Raw genomic sequence first — 16,935 nt, 5'->3', positions numbered from 1 at the left:
TAACTTTAACATAATAAAATTGCATATAACAAAACAGGTTCAATCAATAATTACAGTTATAATATTTAGTCTATTTGTATCTGGCAAAATTAAAGAAAATATAATATCATCTATTTTATCTTTGTGAGCCAAAATTTTCAAATCTAATTCATCCTTTATTATAACTAAGGAAAACTATACTGTCTGTCTTCAACTCCTCAAGGACCCCAGAATGACATAATATTACCTAAGTAAAAAGGACGTGTTATTCAAGCAACTTCCAAAACTCAAGAATTGACCAAGACATCTCACTTCCTGGAAAGTCACTCAATGTTTTTATGCACCCATATTCAGCCTACAGGCCCAGAGTATCCAACACAAAATTTGAAAGACTCTTTTGCCTGTATTGGCAGTTTGTCAGTCACTTTCTTCTGTATCCTACAGAATGTCTTACAATTTCTTCGGTGGAGCAGGAACCCTGTAGTACTGTCTCATCTTTTTTTGGCAAGTTCAGAGTCATTTTTCTGTAGATCCTATATGTCCATTTCACACAGCAGACCAGCAAGTAGTCCAGGCAAGAGCAGTTTCTTGCCTTGTCACACTGAAGGCAAATTCCATAATGAGTTTCTTCAGTGCCCATCAACCTCTCTGAAGTAATTGCTGCTTCCAAAAGCAGACATGTCTCACTGTTAAGAAAAGTCTAAGTTCTTAAAACATTTTAAATACCATATTCTGTATGTCTTTGAAAGGTTTGAGGAACCTATCCATCTGAAATATATCATTGTATATCTAGAAAATCTAACTAACGTTACTACAAGCTTGACTATTATAAATTACTTTTAGTCTATAATTTTTAATTATATATTACATTTTTAAATGAGCTGTCTAAACATAATACCTTAAACAAGAACAGAAATTATATATAAATATATATAATGAAATTGGCCTTAAATTTGTATCAAGAGAGCAAGATCCATACCAGTGCAAAGTATTCATCTCTATATTATATCTCCCTTATTTTTTATTAGAAATTTATTGTGACCATTAATAACTTATAATCAACCACCTTTAAATGAAAACAAACATTTATAAACAACCATTTTGGGGAATTTGGGTGTAGTTTTCTCCAAACAGCTTCTTGTTGTTTGTTAGATGAAGTATTTTTAGGGTTCATGGAGACCTTGCTTGGGATCTTGTTCCATCAAACCACATCAGCCTTGAAGGATTCCACAGGTTCTCATCTTCTCTTGAAACAAAATCAGAATCTCTTTTTCAAAGTAACATATCCTTAGAGTCAAATTTTAAAGTCAAGATACTTTTATGTTATTTAACTTAGCAGTCCGCAGAATCAAATTTCTCTCTGCAGTGAAAAAATTCAAAGAAAACAAAATAATAAACATAATCCAGACCCTCTGTGTATTTTCCATCTTTATGTGGCTTTTTTATTCTCTACTCCTTTAATCGATTACTATCTTTCCTCTTTTATATTACTTTTACTGTCTTTTTAAAGACTTTGTCTTATTTTTAAAATTATTTACTTCTTTTAATAACTGTCTATATTCTTTTTCCTCTTTCTTCCAAGCCAATGTACATTTTTTAAACATGCTGTGTCTTTTTCAGAGATATTTTATGTCTAAATCTGTCCTATTGTGTATCTGAAATCCTTTTATGACTAGGAACATTTTAAAATGGTAAGCACGGTCACAGCAGCCCTGGATGCTGACTCTGCCTCTCTTGGCCTTTCAATATGACAGGCAGTTTCTGGCAAGCTCTGGGAATGCTGGGTGGGAGCAGTGTTTACTCTTAATCTGGGAAGCACCGTGTAGTATGTAAACCCTCTTAGTCTCAGTAAAAGCTAAATCTGCCATGCAGCATGCTGGGCAGCTGAGAAATAAATCCATGTATGGTGGTGGGAATCCAACATGCTTTCCTGCCTGTGCACACCTAGCAGACCCAATCCAGCTACTCTCCCAAGGAGGGGTGCTAAACGGCAGGCATGATCTCACCTACTTTCCTCCTAACCATGAGTGGGCATACAATCATTTTGACCCAAAATGTGTGTCTGGCCATGCGGGTTAGTCCCAAATGCATAGGAACCATTTTGAGGCATGATTTTGTAGTCAGAGATTGCTCTTTTGTTTCCTGGTGGTCCAGAACTGAATAATCACACAGAAACTATATTAATTACAATACTACTTGGCCTGTTACCTCACATTTCATATTACCTAACTCTTACATCTTAAATTAACCCATTTCTATTAATCTGTGTATTGGTACAAGGTTGGGGCTTACTGGTAAGGGTCCAGTGTCTGTCTTCTTTGGCAGCTACATAGCATCTCTCTGATTCTGCCTACATCTGGTAAATATACCTTGGTATCATCCAATAGCTCTCGAATTGGACTTCACGCATGTTCAACAGGAAGTAAATGGTGAGTGGTACAGAAAAATTACCCAAATACCCAGTGCTATATAATACTAGAACTTGGAGGACAACCTAGTACCTCCACTTTACTAATCCAGCATATCTCCTAATTTCCTTCTAACAATTTATTCCTCTGTTTGAAAATATGTGTTGTTCTCCTTAGTAAGGAAACTTTTCTCTACAACACACGAAAGCCATGAGAGAAAACCTGAGTCAGGATACATTTTAGTCACTAAAAATAAACAAAGTGAGAGGGTCCATAATATGAACTAAGACAGAATCACAGTAGAAAAGGACAGAAGATTAAGTGTTATCTTCAGTTAACAGAAATGAAGAAACTTGTCCCACTTCTTTTCCCAAAAGACATGGGCTTTCAGTCTTCCCATAAAGTAAAGTACATAGAAAGCATGCACTATAAATCTAGCGAGCAATAGGAAAGTCAAGGTACCACCAACATAGGAGTTCTTAGAAGAGTCGGCGATGATTGGTATATCTTGCTTACTAAGGGACCAAATGACATCATAGGTGACTTAAATTCAAGAAGAAAATTCTATTTAAATTCCATTTAGGACTCAGCATTCAGTCACTCATGAGTCATGTTTTTTACTGCACATGATTAGGATAGATTCTAACTCAAAAAAAAAGGTCATAATGATTAAATTGAAGCCTGAAATAGGTGAATGGGAGGTGAACGGATGACAACAGGAAATGGGAACACTGGATTCAGAGACTTGTGACTCGTTTTTTTATAGTCATGAAAGAATGAAAACTTGGCCAGGGATTTGAAATAATAACAAAATTGAGAAAGGTGACAGAGAAGACATAATTGTGGTAATCTTAGAACAGGAAACAAAGAAGGAAGAAAAATCACTTGAAGCAATATTCGAAGAAATTAAGTTGGTTAAAGATATTTAAATATCAATAGGTAAATATATAATTGGATAAAAAGGAAGCAAGAGATATTTTTCATGTTGTGAATTACATAAAGAAGTTGTCAAGTAAAAAATTGCTCCAATATTACACGGTGTGTTTTATACAGTTACAATGGAGAGAGGCTGAAGTCAAACTGGCAGAAACAAAAGACGGCGAGTGTTTTAAGTGCAAGAACAGGCTACTGGCAAGGTGAGGCAGAGCCCTGCAGGGAGATGAGATCAATGGAATCCATCTCTCACAATGAGCTGTTGCTGAGTTTCAATGCTTTGCTCTATGGGTCATCTGTGTTTGCACACCACAACACAAGGACGTTAGGCACCTCCACATCTCATGGAGATGGGAAATCAAGGCACTTTTTACTTTACTTGCTATCACTTAGGAGGGGTTTCTCAACTCTTAGAAAGACAGTTTCTAGGATTTAATACTGGTAAATAGCTTTGAGAATTACATAGATTTCAATGGGAGAAAGAAAGAATGTTCAGTTATGTTTTAAAATAAATGCTCAAACAGAAAAAAACGGGTGGAAAGAGCCTTCATCCCAAAGAATGATTCAAACATCTATCCAAATCAAAAGCAAGAATTCCAGCACAATTAACATTTGCTGTGAGGCTTCCAGCCATAGAAATAGAATAGAATTCCTTTCATAATGTAAAGATATCTATGTCAAGGTACTAGTGAACTAGGGTTAATGGACATGCAGGCCTTAATGGTCATGGCCTGATTCCCTTACCCAGACATCACCTGAGGACCAAAACCACTATTTCCAGCAAAGAAAAAGACACCTACTTTCTTGCATATGGAGGCTACACTTACACCTTATGAACTATAGACTTGTCACACACTCCTCAGCAGCCATCCAGTACAAAGATAAAGTTGAAACCCCATCAGAATCCTGTATATGACTACCATGAAAACAATGAGGGGAGACGTGGTCCGAAATAAGCTCACAGGCTCGTTCTGTGTGAGTTTTCCTTTCTTCTGAGCCTCACTCCTCCCCCAATCTTCAGGCTTAAGCCTATACTAAAATATAATTGACAAATCTTCAACACTGCTTCTTAAGATGGCTTATCCTGAACTTCTTTTCAGAAGTTACAAATCCCATTTTAGCCTAAGTCAAGGTCCGTAAGCTGTAGGTAAACTCCGAGTGCTGAGGGTGGCAGCGTTGGACTGTACCCCGTCCTCTTACAGCTAGCACAGGAGACCCTAGGGGGCTTAGAATGCAGAAGAAAGTCAGAGTTTAGTCTGATGAAGGAAATGTTTAAGGCGTAATTTGCCAGGTCCTAATGAACTCATATTTTGGAATGGAGCAAAGACCAGTGAGGATTTGTTTGTTTGTTAGAAAACAAATTTGTAACAAATTTCAGACCCATTTCTCCTCACTTCACAAGCAAAGTGACAGTGTCTGAACCAAGAGTAACACAAGCCCCTAAATAAAAGGCTCTCATAGTCTAACTGGGATACGGGTGAGCAAACATACAGTAAAAAGCTCCTCAGTCGTCTGATTCTGAACCCATCAATTTTGCAAGTAGTTACAGAAAGTTTAATTAAGGCAATAAGAAAACATCTTCTTTAAAAAGATAATGCAAATATGAGACCATTATTTTAATTTTTAAGCTTTTGGCTACCAAATAAATATGTAAATATACATATTCACGATGTCAGTATGACTTTGGCAACGATTTTACAAAAGATACCCAATGATGTTTCTCAGAGTTGCTGTAGAGTTTGTCAAGACTGAATAGACAAATCTAATTCTCAAACTATAATGCTAAGGACTCACCACAGAGCTGGTTTTTCTTTTTCCACATTTTTTTAATTAAAAATTTCCGCCTCCTCCCTGCCTCCCTTTTCCTTCCCCCTCCCCCACTACCTACCCCCTCCCTCTCCAGTCCAAAGGGCAGTCAGGGTTCCCTGCCCTGTGGGAAGTCCAAGGTCCTCCCCACTCCATCCAGGTCTAGGAAGGTGAGCATCCAAACAGGCTAGGCTCCCACAAAGCCAGTACATGCAGTAGGATCAAAACCCACATTGGAACACTGGACTGAGCTCTCAAGGTCCAAATGAGGAGTAAAAGGAGGGAGAACATGAGCAAGGAAGTCAGGAAGGCGAGGGGTGCACCCACCCACTGAGACGGTGGGGTTGATCTAATGGGAGCTCACCAAGACCAGCTGGACTGGGACTGAAAAAGCATGGGATAAAACTGGACTCTCTGAACATGGCAGACAATGAGGGCTGCTGAGAAGCCAGAGCTGGTTTTATCAGGTAACATTTGTACCTACTTTCACTCTAAGATCTCTTTTTTGTTTTCTATTTCAGCTTCATTATATTAGTGAACTTTAATAGTAAGTAGAGATGCTATACATAGACATATAGTGTAAGCCAAGATATATACCACAAAATATACATATCGGTTCTGCCGAGATGCCTTCGTGGTTAAGAGTGTTCAATGTTCTTCCATAGCCCCAATTCCAATCACCAGCACCCAAATGGTGGCTCACAACTGTGTGTCACTCCAGTGACAAAGATCAGACACCCTCCTCAGTCTCTGTGGACATTAAACATACATTGAAGCAAAACACCCAAACACACAAAAAAAAATAATTTTAAAGAATTAAAAAGGCAAATTAGAATAATTCGGCAAGCCTATAAGGAACAGTGCTAAGACATACGTGCATATAGTTAAAACATAGTTCATTGTGAGCTTAGTGTTTTATTTTTCAATCTTGATTTTAATACTTTCAAAGCCTTGACAAGCAATGGTTTATCTTTTATATTTTGTTTAAGATCTGTGAAAATTAATGTGGTAAGTTTCTGGTATGTGCTTTAACAAAGGAAGAAAATCTATGTTGAATCTCTTTTCCTATTTTGTTTTATTTCCATTGGAAACTTCATGAATTTTTAATATTATTATTTCAAGCAGATGTTCAAGTCTTTTACTAGTGATAGGAAGTGCAGTTGAATGGAAAAGGTAGTTGGGAGTTTTATGGAACAGTTTGGAATCTTCATTAAAACAGACTAGACACAGAGTATTTGCAGATTTAGCTAAAAATGTCAAAATACATGTTTCAATTTATGAAAATAATGAAAAAATTGAGTATGAAAACATACTTTTTAAGATTATAATATATTTGCATCATTTTCCCTTCTATTTCATCCCTCCAAACCCTAGTGTACACTGCTCCTTTCTCTCTTTTAAATTCATTGCCTCTGCTTTTTAGGTTACATTTGTACATAAGTATACACTTCTATATGCATATATACCTATGTATTCCTAAATATAATCTGCTCACTTTGTATAATGTTACTTTTATGATTGTTCTCAGGACTGAAAATTTGGTCTGGGACAACCAATTGGTGTGGCTCATCCCTGGGGGAGGCTATTTCTTCAAATCAGTATTCTGTAGTTGCTTGTAGTTCTTTGTGAAGGGTTGAGGCCTTATAAGCTTCCTTACTGTCCACATAAACATGCCTCTTGTTTTCATCATTGTTCAATAATTAAAATATACTCTTAAAATTACAATTGTGATAAACAAAACTGAATAGATAGATATCAACTTGAGCATTTATATCTCAACTTCAGCTTATAAAAATTAATAAGCACACCAATTCAATTTTGTGGGTCAATTTCTTTCATAGAATCTCACAGACATTTAAATTAGCCTTCAAAATTAAGTATAGGTTAAAGATCTAAATTAAAAATTGAGTTCTGTGTTCTATGTTTTCTGTAAAATATATGAGTTTGCAAGGTTAGAAAAAAATCCTGAGCTTTGTAGGTATATACAATGAGTTATGTCAATGTAAACAATTCTTTGAAATTATTTATATGTTAAATCTGATCCAAAGTGAGTATATTTTCCTTTTACTATATAAGGGAAAACATAAAACGTTTTTAATGTCATTCTAAGTGTCTCACTAAAATACTGTATTCAGAGCAACTAAAGAAAAGAAACGGCTCATATCAGCACCAGCTGCAGAACTTCATCCACCACAAGAGTCGTCATCACACATGTCCTGGGTTTAAATTCACATAAGCAGAGCTTCCAAAGGGTCCTGCAGGGAATATCTGAATGTGCCATCGTTGTAGAGTCAAGATGAAAAATATGCATTCCCAAAGTTCTCAGCAGAAAATTTTCCATTTCTTATTCAGAAATATTCTAAGTGATCTTTGACTATATACATATTCATATCTATATAATCTCTGAAGTTATGTAATACAAAACTATACTTATCCAACTAAAGCAAACATAATTAAGAAACAAGCTCTAAGACTATAAAGTAGAAAATTGGTTTTGGCTGTTTTTGTGTGACCTTATAGTCAATCCACTTCTCACAAATAAGGTAAAAATGACACATTCTCAAGGTGCTTCGGATATGAAACTGCAGGTGAAAAGCATAGACACATTTTACTATTTACTTGTTACTTGTCTTGGATTTTTTTTTTACATTTATTTCTCTTAACTAGTGATTCACACATGACTTAGCCCTAGATGTTGGGAATTTGACATTGAAATAATAAAGCCCCTAAAGGTTCCAATTAGCCACATTGATTAAAGCTCTCATCAAAACAAAGCCAAAGACTTGAACGATTCTCAACCCTCACAGGTGCATTATTGTCTGTTCAGTGGACAGAAGCCCAATATACTTGCATAACTATAGAAAGGTTAGCACTGCGTCTGTACTGAGGACTGTGCTGTGTATAGCTGCCATCGTACACCACTGTTTTGAGAAGCAACTCAAGAGTACCAATTTCTTGACTTCTTTGTAGACAAGCTTCATCCATCAACTACTTTTGTGTTTTGGTTGTGTTTGGTTCTTAGCAATGTACAGTTTTAAAGACTGGGAAATTAATTACCATCTCCATCACTTTTGTCACGCTTCTGTTGTTTGACACAAATACCACAAATTGATTTATAACTCTCAATTTCCCTTAAAGTTAAAAAAGGACACTTGATCTTGGAATACAGCTCAGTGTCATAGCATGTACTGAGCATGTACAAGGCCTTGGGTTCGATATTTGTCACTAGAAATTAAATTTAAAAATAAGTTTCAGAAAATATTGATGCCTACATTTGAATGTCTGTCTGAGACATAGCTAAGATGAATAAATACAACATTTCTTAGACAGAATGGACATCTAGTAGCAATTTTTTAAGGCACAGTTTCACCTCTGTATATTCTCTGTATGAAAAGAAGTGGAAACCATGTCCCCCAGCAAAGATAGATTTACAAAGTAGGAAATTCAATTTATGTAGTTTCCCTTTAAAGAGAAAGTCTGATTCTGCTCAAACCAGAAGACAACAAACATAGATAAATGCGAGAGCGATATTTCTTAGATTGTATGAGTGTGTGAGCCAGCTGAGGATCTGTTATAAGTGCACATTCTGGTTAAAAGAAAGAGAGGCTGCATTTCCAGCCAACAGAGGATTTATACAAGGCTTCCCAATGAGTAGCGTTTGGTAGGGTCCTAGACTGCTGGAATGCATGAAAACTGAACAAATGCAGTTCTTTAATCCATAGATATCAGAATTGATGGTTTCCTTAATACAATGGTCATTTGGTTATTTATTTTCTACTATATGCCAGCTATAGAGTTACAATATAAGAAAACAAGAAAGATGGGTGCTCAAGATAACTTAATGTATAAAAACTGTATGTGCCAAGTTTAAAGACTCGAATTCAGTTCCTCAGGCTCCATACACTAGAAGAAAGCCAGCTCCAAGAAGTTGTTTATTTATTTCTACCTCCACACTCACAACATGGCATTTTTGCACTTCCCAACCCTGCCACACACATAAAATATGTATCAAAAAGTGGTTTTTTGACCTCTTATTTAATATCACTAACAGGTTCTTGCAGCCACCCTTGGAGACCTGTGGCATGGTCCCATGGCATGCATGGCCATCCATCTGTCTCTCCTCGTGAAAGAGGCTGCCCCTCTGAGGTCTCACACCCACCATACGGCTCCTTGCCTTGGACTCGCTGTCCCTCATGACCCACTGCAGCCACTTAGAGAATTGCGCCCTTTCTTCCTGGGACTGGCTGCTCTTGGGACTTGCAGCCCATTCCTGCAGCCACTTCGGGGACCTGGGCTTGGTCTCATGGCCCGCTGCCTGCCACCACTTAGGGGACCTGCTGCATGATCTCAGGACCACTGCCTGCTGCAGCCACTCGTGGACCTACAGCATTTTACTTAAGCCATTACAGTATTCTTGGCATGAACTCCCAGTTACTGCAGAATTATATCTTTCTGAGTGAGGAGATTGGAAATTTTTGGAAAAGACGTGAATTGTCACATTTGTTAACTGTCAGCTGCATTTTCAAAGTTTCCTATCATTCCACAGGACAAGAAATGAGAGAGGCGAGATGTAACAACAAAGATAATCCCTTGATTAAGGAAAAAGTCCAATTTAATTGAAAAAGTTATTATTATTATTATTACTATGTAAATTATAAAATATAAACTGTTAACTGCCTTATTACACAATAATGATTTCCTTCTCTACTTAACATTTATGTATCCACCTATTAATCATATTGTCTTATTGGGTTATATGCCAAACTTCGCAGCTAGTAGAAATGCTATGCCCAGATCATGGAGTCCCCCAAAAACCAACTAGAAGACCGAGCCCTATATATAAAAGCAAAGAGCCTTTATTCGAGCTTAAATTTGAACGCTCCATCTGTTGAGACAGAACCGTTGAGAGTTGAGAGTGCCTAGCCCAGTCAGGATATGGTTTTTAGAAGTTAGGTAAGAAGTTAGGTAGAAGTTAGGTAAGGAGACTTCCAGGGTTTAGGACCCTGATTGGCTGACATTTGTCTAGGTGTCTTGGCAAAAGGAGAGTAAATTGAGTCCTGGACTCGGGGACATCTGGTGGTCCTATCTAATCTTATCTAATGGTTGGACTGTCAGGTGCTTTTCAGAACTTGGTCCTCCATGGGTGGTGTGTCAACTTACAGCTTTTCCTGAAACCTGGTGCTGCCCGCCACGGCAGCTTTGTGGCCTGGGCACCTTGTGTGGCCAGGCTTTCCTAGACCCCCCCTGGTTTGGGCCCCATTATGTGTGGACAGGTTGTCCCAGCCCCACTTTAAAGAATGAGGCCTTGCTGCCTCGTTGTAATTCTAATGAACCTTTTCTACTAGTGAAGAAGTCTGATGATTTAGGATCTTACAAAGTAGTGGCTATAAATAGTGAAGAAGTCTGATCATTTAGGATCTTACAAAGTAGTGGCTATAAATACACTTCAATTGACTTCTGACTTTTTTTCTAACGTAAAAGGCCCATCAAAACAGTAGTTATCAACATGTTAGCACATTTCCAATTTACTTCTAATTTTCTGTCCCACTTTTCAAAGACGTGTCTAAAGCAGTGTGCAGCACAAAATGTTCCTAGCCTTCAACCAGAGAAAATTAGTTGGGATTTGTTGGTGTAATGGTTGCCAAGAACGGCACAGTAAGGGACCATTCTCCCCTGAATGTCTAATACAACACTCACAATTTTTATAAGATCATCCAGGATTGTGGATATGTTCCACAGCAAACAGAAGAAAGATTTTCAATGGCTTATATATGTTGTTTCGTTCTACTCAGTGTAACCTAGGAGCACATTTGTAACCAAGGCAACAGAGTCGCGACTTTGTAACAGACATCTCCTGTTATCCATGTTTCTCACAGTCTTCTTGCTTCTCCTTGTTATTTATTAACAATAATGTTTTCTTTTCCTCTGGCCTTTTGTTTATCTCATGTCATTCACTCATAAGACATTAACAAACATTGTCTTAGTTACCTGTCTCATCACTGTGACAAAATACCTGGAAAAGAACTTGAAGTGAAGTATAAGTATTGCTCCTTTGGGTTCCTGGCTTGAGGTATTTAAATACATGCTTCTTGGTTGCATTGGTTCAGGGCTGATGATGAGGCAGAATACCATGGCAGAAGGAGAAAGGGGCTATCCACTTTATTGAGGACAGGAAACAGAGAAGAACTGCAGAATATAACCCTAAAGATAGGCCTCTCCCCAAGTCACACAGTTCCTCAAGTCAGGGGCCATCTCCTAAAGTCCCCAGGCCTTCCCAAAGCAGCACCACCCTCTGGGGCCAATCATTTAGACATGAGCCTGTGGTAAGCATTTCATATTCAAAACACATGTGTTGGCTATGTAGCTTTCTGGAGTTTTGAGGCAATGGGAGAGAGTGTTATATGAAGTGTTGTTTGCTATAAAGAAACAGATTTATACCTAAAGACCCATTGAAACTGTCAGTGACTCTAAAGCATTTGGGGGACACTTGCTTACTTCTGCCCATGCTCTATCCTGTCATCGGTGTTCCCTCTTCCCATGTGGCCATCCTAAGAACTGGCACGGTGATTCTACTCTACTCTTTACCTTTCCTGCCTTCTTCTGCAGAGTGGGGAGGGTTGTTAAGAAAGAGAAAGGTGGCTAGTTGTATAAAAACGCCTTCTCTGGTAGAAACAATAACATTTATAAACACTTCTGTGAGTTGATTCATGAAAACACGGACCCATGCTATAGCTATCTGTCACTGTAAAGCATAGTTTACCTCTGAATATGGAGGGAAACAATTTCATAATGCTCTTTGTTGCACGTTAATATTTTAACTGTAAAAATCACTTATGGGAAGATACTGTAGGGTAACAATACTTTCAGTAATATGTTGATTTTTGTGCCTTTGCCTCTGATAATTAGGGAAACCTCATTTATTTAGGGCTTTATGTGTCTGTTTCTATGTTTGTATTTTTCTGATATTCTTTTAACATTTCACCATAACAACCATGTCTTCTTTTCACTTCGTGATTAATTAAGAGTTAATGGGCAATAGTCTAATACATCTGGACTTAATATTAATAAATGTGGTTCCTAGGAGAAGAAGTGGACAGACAGCTATGCAGAGACGCCATCTTTCCCATTCCTGTGGCCTGCGATGCCCCATGCCCGAAGGACTGTGTGCTCACGGCATGGTCCACGTGGTCCTCCTGTTCACACACCTGCTCAGGGAAAACTACAGAAGGGAAACAGATCCGAGCTCGGTCCATTCTGGCCTATGCGGGTGACGAAGGTAAGGTCTCCAGTCTCATGACTGTTTCTTCTGAAAACTGATGGCCATTTACTGTGTAACGTGTGTAAGACAACATTCTATGAAAACTAACTGACAGAACTCCAACAATGAAAGACTTTAAATATCTGTTTATATGGTTTCATTCTATCCCTTATAATTAACCTTGAAAATGGATGAAAAGAATAATGATTTTTTTTTGGTTTTTTTAAGACAGGGTTTCTCTGTGGTTTTGGAGCCTGTCCTGGAACTAGCTCTTGTAGACCAGGCTGGTCTCGAACTCACAGAGATTCGCCTGCCTCTGCCTCCCGAGTGCTGGGATTAAAGGCGTGCGCCACCACCGCCTGGCAAGAATAAATGATTTTTAAATTTTTTTTTCATTCAGCCTCTAATTCATGTTTCTTTTAATCCAAAATATACAAAAGCAGAAGAAATTGAGAAATGGTCTAAAAATCCAAACATCCCATTGCTTTCTATTTCCGTAATTTGTTTTAGCCATTGGCCGTTTAATGTCTCATAGAATTGTCACTTATATAATAAGAAAGTTTATTTTAATTTCTAGCATGGCTACTGCTTGGCTGAACATTGTGTGTGTTCTCTACCATTTGTATTTTTGAGCACAGGCTCTGAGATCCACAGGACCCAAACACAGATTCACCCTCTGGCGTGAATAAGGCATGACTTTTACAGATCACACCTCGCCCGCAAGCTTTATTGCCAAGAAATACAAGGCAGTGATTGCCTCTGTGCTGCTCTCCCAATGCTAATTTGTCCTCTGTGTGACTGGGTGAGACAGTGTCAAGCTCTTGTATTTTTGGAAGATAACAGAAGTGTTGGAAAGCACGGGAGTCAAATTGTTTCACACTGAGGTCCATGCTCCTTCAGGAATGCAGGGTGCCACGTACCATCACACACTAAATGCCCCTTTTTAGTCACATTTAGGACTTACAGATCACAATTTCTCTTTATAATAAGCATACACACCTATTAATCCTTGAAATTAATTGATTTTGATTGATTTCATGTCATCTGTGCCTTTTTATGTTTCCAGGCTTTTTGATTATAGCATCTCATAATCTTATTTAACAATATTTGCTATTATTTTACGTAATAACTTTGCAGACTGTTTAATTACCTTGGCTTTAATATACAAGTGCAGCATATTATATATAAAAGTTACCCTTTGGGAAACTTTATAATTTTTATAGACCCCTCAAATATTTCCCAATAAAAATATAACTGTTTGCTAAGAAAATAGAAAACTTATAGAAAAATACAAATTTTAGAGAAAACAAACCTTAACTTTTCTGTGCTGTCCTAAACACCTCCATCTTGAAAAGACTACCTTCAGACTACAAACTCTGTCATCTCAGATTGTGTCTTCGGTTTCATTAAAATTAGATCTGTGGTCACCCTGCTTCCTGTAAACCCATTATTCCTGGCAGACATTTGCTGTGTGACTTGTAATGAGTGACTTTTCACCCCGGGCCACATAGCAAGGATTTTGCTGTGCTTGCAAGACTGCAGCGGATCATTTTGTCTGTAGATGAGACACTGAAAGGTCTTGAATGTTTTAAAGGCAGAAATTCATGGCTAGTATTTGATACATATTATCTACCTAATTTGAAATGGTGGGTCTTCATTAATTTTTAAATTAAGTCTAGTAGCTGTATCATAAACCAGTTATACTGGGATGTTGCACATCCTTTTCTAATATACCATAAGGGTATATATCAAAACATCATTTTAAGTATAAAGCAGACTGAATATCTGTAAGTGGATGTCTTGCTCTCCACCAATAATATTTACAAAACATAGCATAATTGTGTGAGACACCTAATGGAGAGCTCATCTGCAAAATAAAATTCCTTAATACCTGTTATTTGCTGGATATGAAAATAACCTTTAATCTTGTAGGAAAAGAGACTGCTATGATACCGGGCTTTATAAAATGGTTTCTGCTTTCTTTTTTGAAAGAAATACATCTATAATAAGCCTTAAATTATGTGTTCTAATCAACAATATTATAGTCTGCAAAAGTGAGCATTTTATTATTCTACAAAAATTAGAGCTTGGAATGTGTCTCGGATTCTTTTTATGAAAACTGCTGTGATAATTTTATAGGAAAACAAAAGATAAAAGTGATATGTAGTATTTAGAGATGAGATTATACAGTTTTTTTCTAGGAAGAAATCAATGAGAGTGGCAAATGCATAAGTGTGAGGTCTCTGTAATGTAGCAGGAAGTCAGTCACATGTGCTGGGGATGGAACTAGGCCTTTGTGCTCTACCTTTGAGCCATATCCGCAGTCCCAGATCATGGTTTCTGATTCTATTTTGACATAACCATAACTGTGAGTAATCTGTATTACAGGGGGTGGTCTTACCCGAAGGAATCTGAACAACACAACAAAATAGAGACTTCCAGAGGGAAAATTATGTTTCTTGACTTGTCAAACAGCCCTTCTAATTTGAATAGCTTATGTTCAGAAAATGGGGGAAATTATATAGTAAACTGTTAATAAAAGTATCTATACCACAAAGGCAAGGGGTTTAACCTTCAATCATTCTTTCTAATTATTAATGTGAATATGAGTTTAAGTATGGGGAGAGTTGCGGCAGGGCAAGAGGGACACATTTATTATTTGACCAGGCTGTGATTCAGTTTATAGTGTTTCCAGGTCTGCTACAGCAAGATCCTGGAAAAGCCCTTATTTTATGAATCCCCACCTTCATCACCATCCTGAGATGACTGCTTTTATTTGTGGGGCAGCCTACTTCTGGCCATAAAATAATTGCTTCCAATTAAGGAGAGACTGTCCCATCACTGGGTACTGTATCTGCAGGATAGCATGCTGGAGGGAGTGGAGGTGGAGAGATGCTTCAGCACTTGAGAGCACTTGCTGATCTTCCAGAGGATCACAGTTCAGCTCCTACCATCCACAATGGACAGTTGACAACTGCCTGTAACTCCAGCTCTAGAGAACCTGAAACTCCCCTGGCTTCCCAGGCACCAACGCACACAGTAGTATGCATACACACAGGTACACACATATAAATAGAAATAGAGATGTCTTTAAAAGAAACAAATCTTGCTTATTCTAGTGATCCAAGTAATTGAGAGTAATGGAGCGACTCAAAATCACATGTCCTGAATGTTTTTCAATAGCAACATGACATTACTTATGATAAACCTTGCCAGAAATGCACGCATAGAACCTTACTCTGGAAAGGCATCAGTCAGGAAGGTGCTATATAATTACAAAATAATGAACACTAAATCTTCAGAATTGCCTATAAAAGTTAAGAAAATACAGAAGTAATGTTTCCAATTAAAGGAGACCTACAATTAACAGGATGCCTAAATGTGATGGTTGATATTGAATTAAATCTTTGTGCTATGACTATTTGGGGATAGTTGGAAGTTTCAGTGGGGCTCAGAGTACTGGATATGTTTATGTATGGAAGGATGTCTTATTTACAGAAAATATACATCAAAGTGTTCAGAGTGATGAACTTCATTCATCCCCATCTACAAACGGTCCATGAAAATAATTGTTGACTCTGTGCTACAATTATAAAAGTAACTCAAAGAATTTAAAAGAAAACAAAAGAATGAAAATAGTTTGAGTATATTTTTTCCATACAATCTTAGATAACACTATACAGTATAGTATCAGCAATAAGCAAAAACACCTACAAAACAATTCATGCAGAAATATCGTTAGGAAACCAAATCACAATTGGAAACATCTAGAGATAGTCAAGGCATGAACACTAGAGAAAGTTGACGAGAACTTTAATTTAAACCAGGTGGAGGTAAGAGGTTGCAAAAAGAGCTCCATGGGAAGATGTTCACTATGCAAAGATGAGGACCATACCCAATACTCATGTATAAAGAATCTAGTGTTGTGGGGTGTGCTAGTAATTCCAGATCTGGGGCAGCCGAGACAGAGGGGCGTTGGTGGCCTACTGGCCAGCCAGCATCACCTACTCAGTGAACCCCAGTCACAGTGAGAGAAATCATAACGCATACAAGACGGACAGTTCCTGAGGGGCAATGACTGATGCTGAACCCTGAATTTCACACAGGCATATACGTGGACACATATGAACACATACACACAAACACAGTTACATATACATGGAAGGGTAAGGAGCCCATATTGGGCTCAGAATTTTACTTCTTGTTTTCTACTTATATAAAATCAAGAACTTTCCAATTAAGCATTGTGTGATTTTTTTTGAATAAGCATCTTTGTGTTATTATGTATACTCGGGTTTGCCCCAAAACCTACTTTTAAATTTTATGTTGTCAAGTTCCAAAAGAAAGAAATCCTTTAACAGTTGAACCTGTTGTGTGTGTAATGTAAGTAGTGATGTGATGAATTTGAACCAAATATAAACTTTAGTGTTAAATTCTCAGTGTTTTTTCATTTTTTGAATCCCCGTGAAGATCTTCAACCAACTTCATTTCTAAAGGTAAAAATTATATCCAGGCACCTACACAGAGTGAAAATGGGAAGACATTTGTTTC

The 16,935-nt window shown here is 37.6% G+C and overlaps 1 protein-coding gene across 1 annotated transcript in view; it reads left to right on the top strand.

Annotated features, from left to right (window-relative positions):
• The window catches only part of Thsd7a (thrombospondin type 1 domain containing 7A), a 365,115-nt gene that overhangs the window by 274,430 nt on the left and 73,750 nt on the right, over window positions 1-16,935 (top strand). The window contains exon 7 of the mRNA XM_075953378.1: window positions 12,208-12,402. Within this exon, the coding sequence (XP_075809493.1) occupies window positions 12,208-12,402 (195 nt within the window). The remainder of the gene's footprint in view (window positions 1-12,207; window positions 12,403-16,935) is intronic.

This window comes from Microtus pennsylvanicus, chromosome 19 (genome assembly GCF_037038515.1).
Source record: "Microtus pennsylvanicus isolate mMicPen1 chromosome 19, mMicPen1.hap1, whole genome shotgun sequence".
Taxonomy (NCBI): Eukaryota; Metazoa; Chordata; class Mammalia; order Rodentia; family Cricetidae; genus Microtus; species Microtus pennsylvanicus.
Note: the sequence above shows the minus strand (reverse complement) of the source record. Positions and strands in the feature narration are given on the sequence as shown.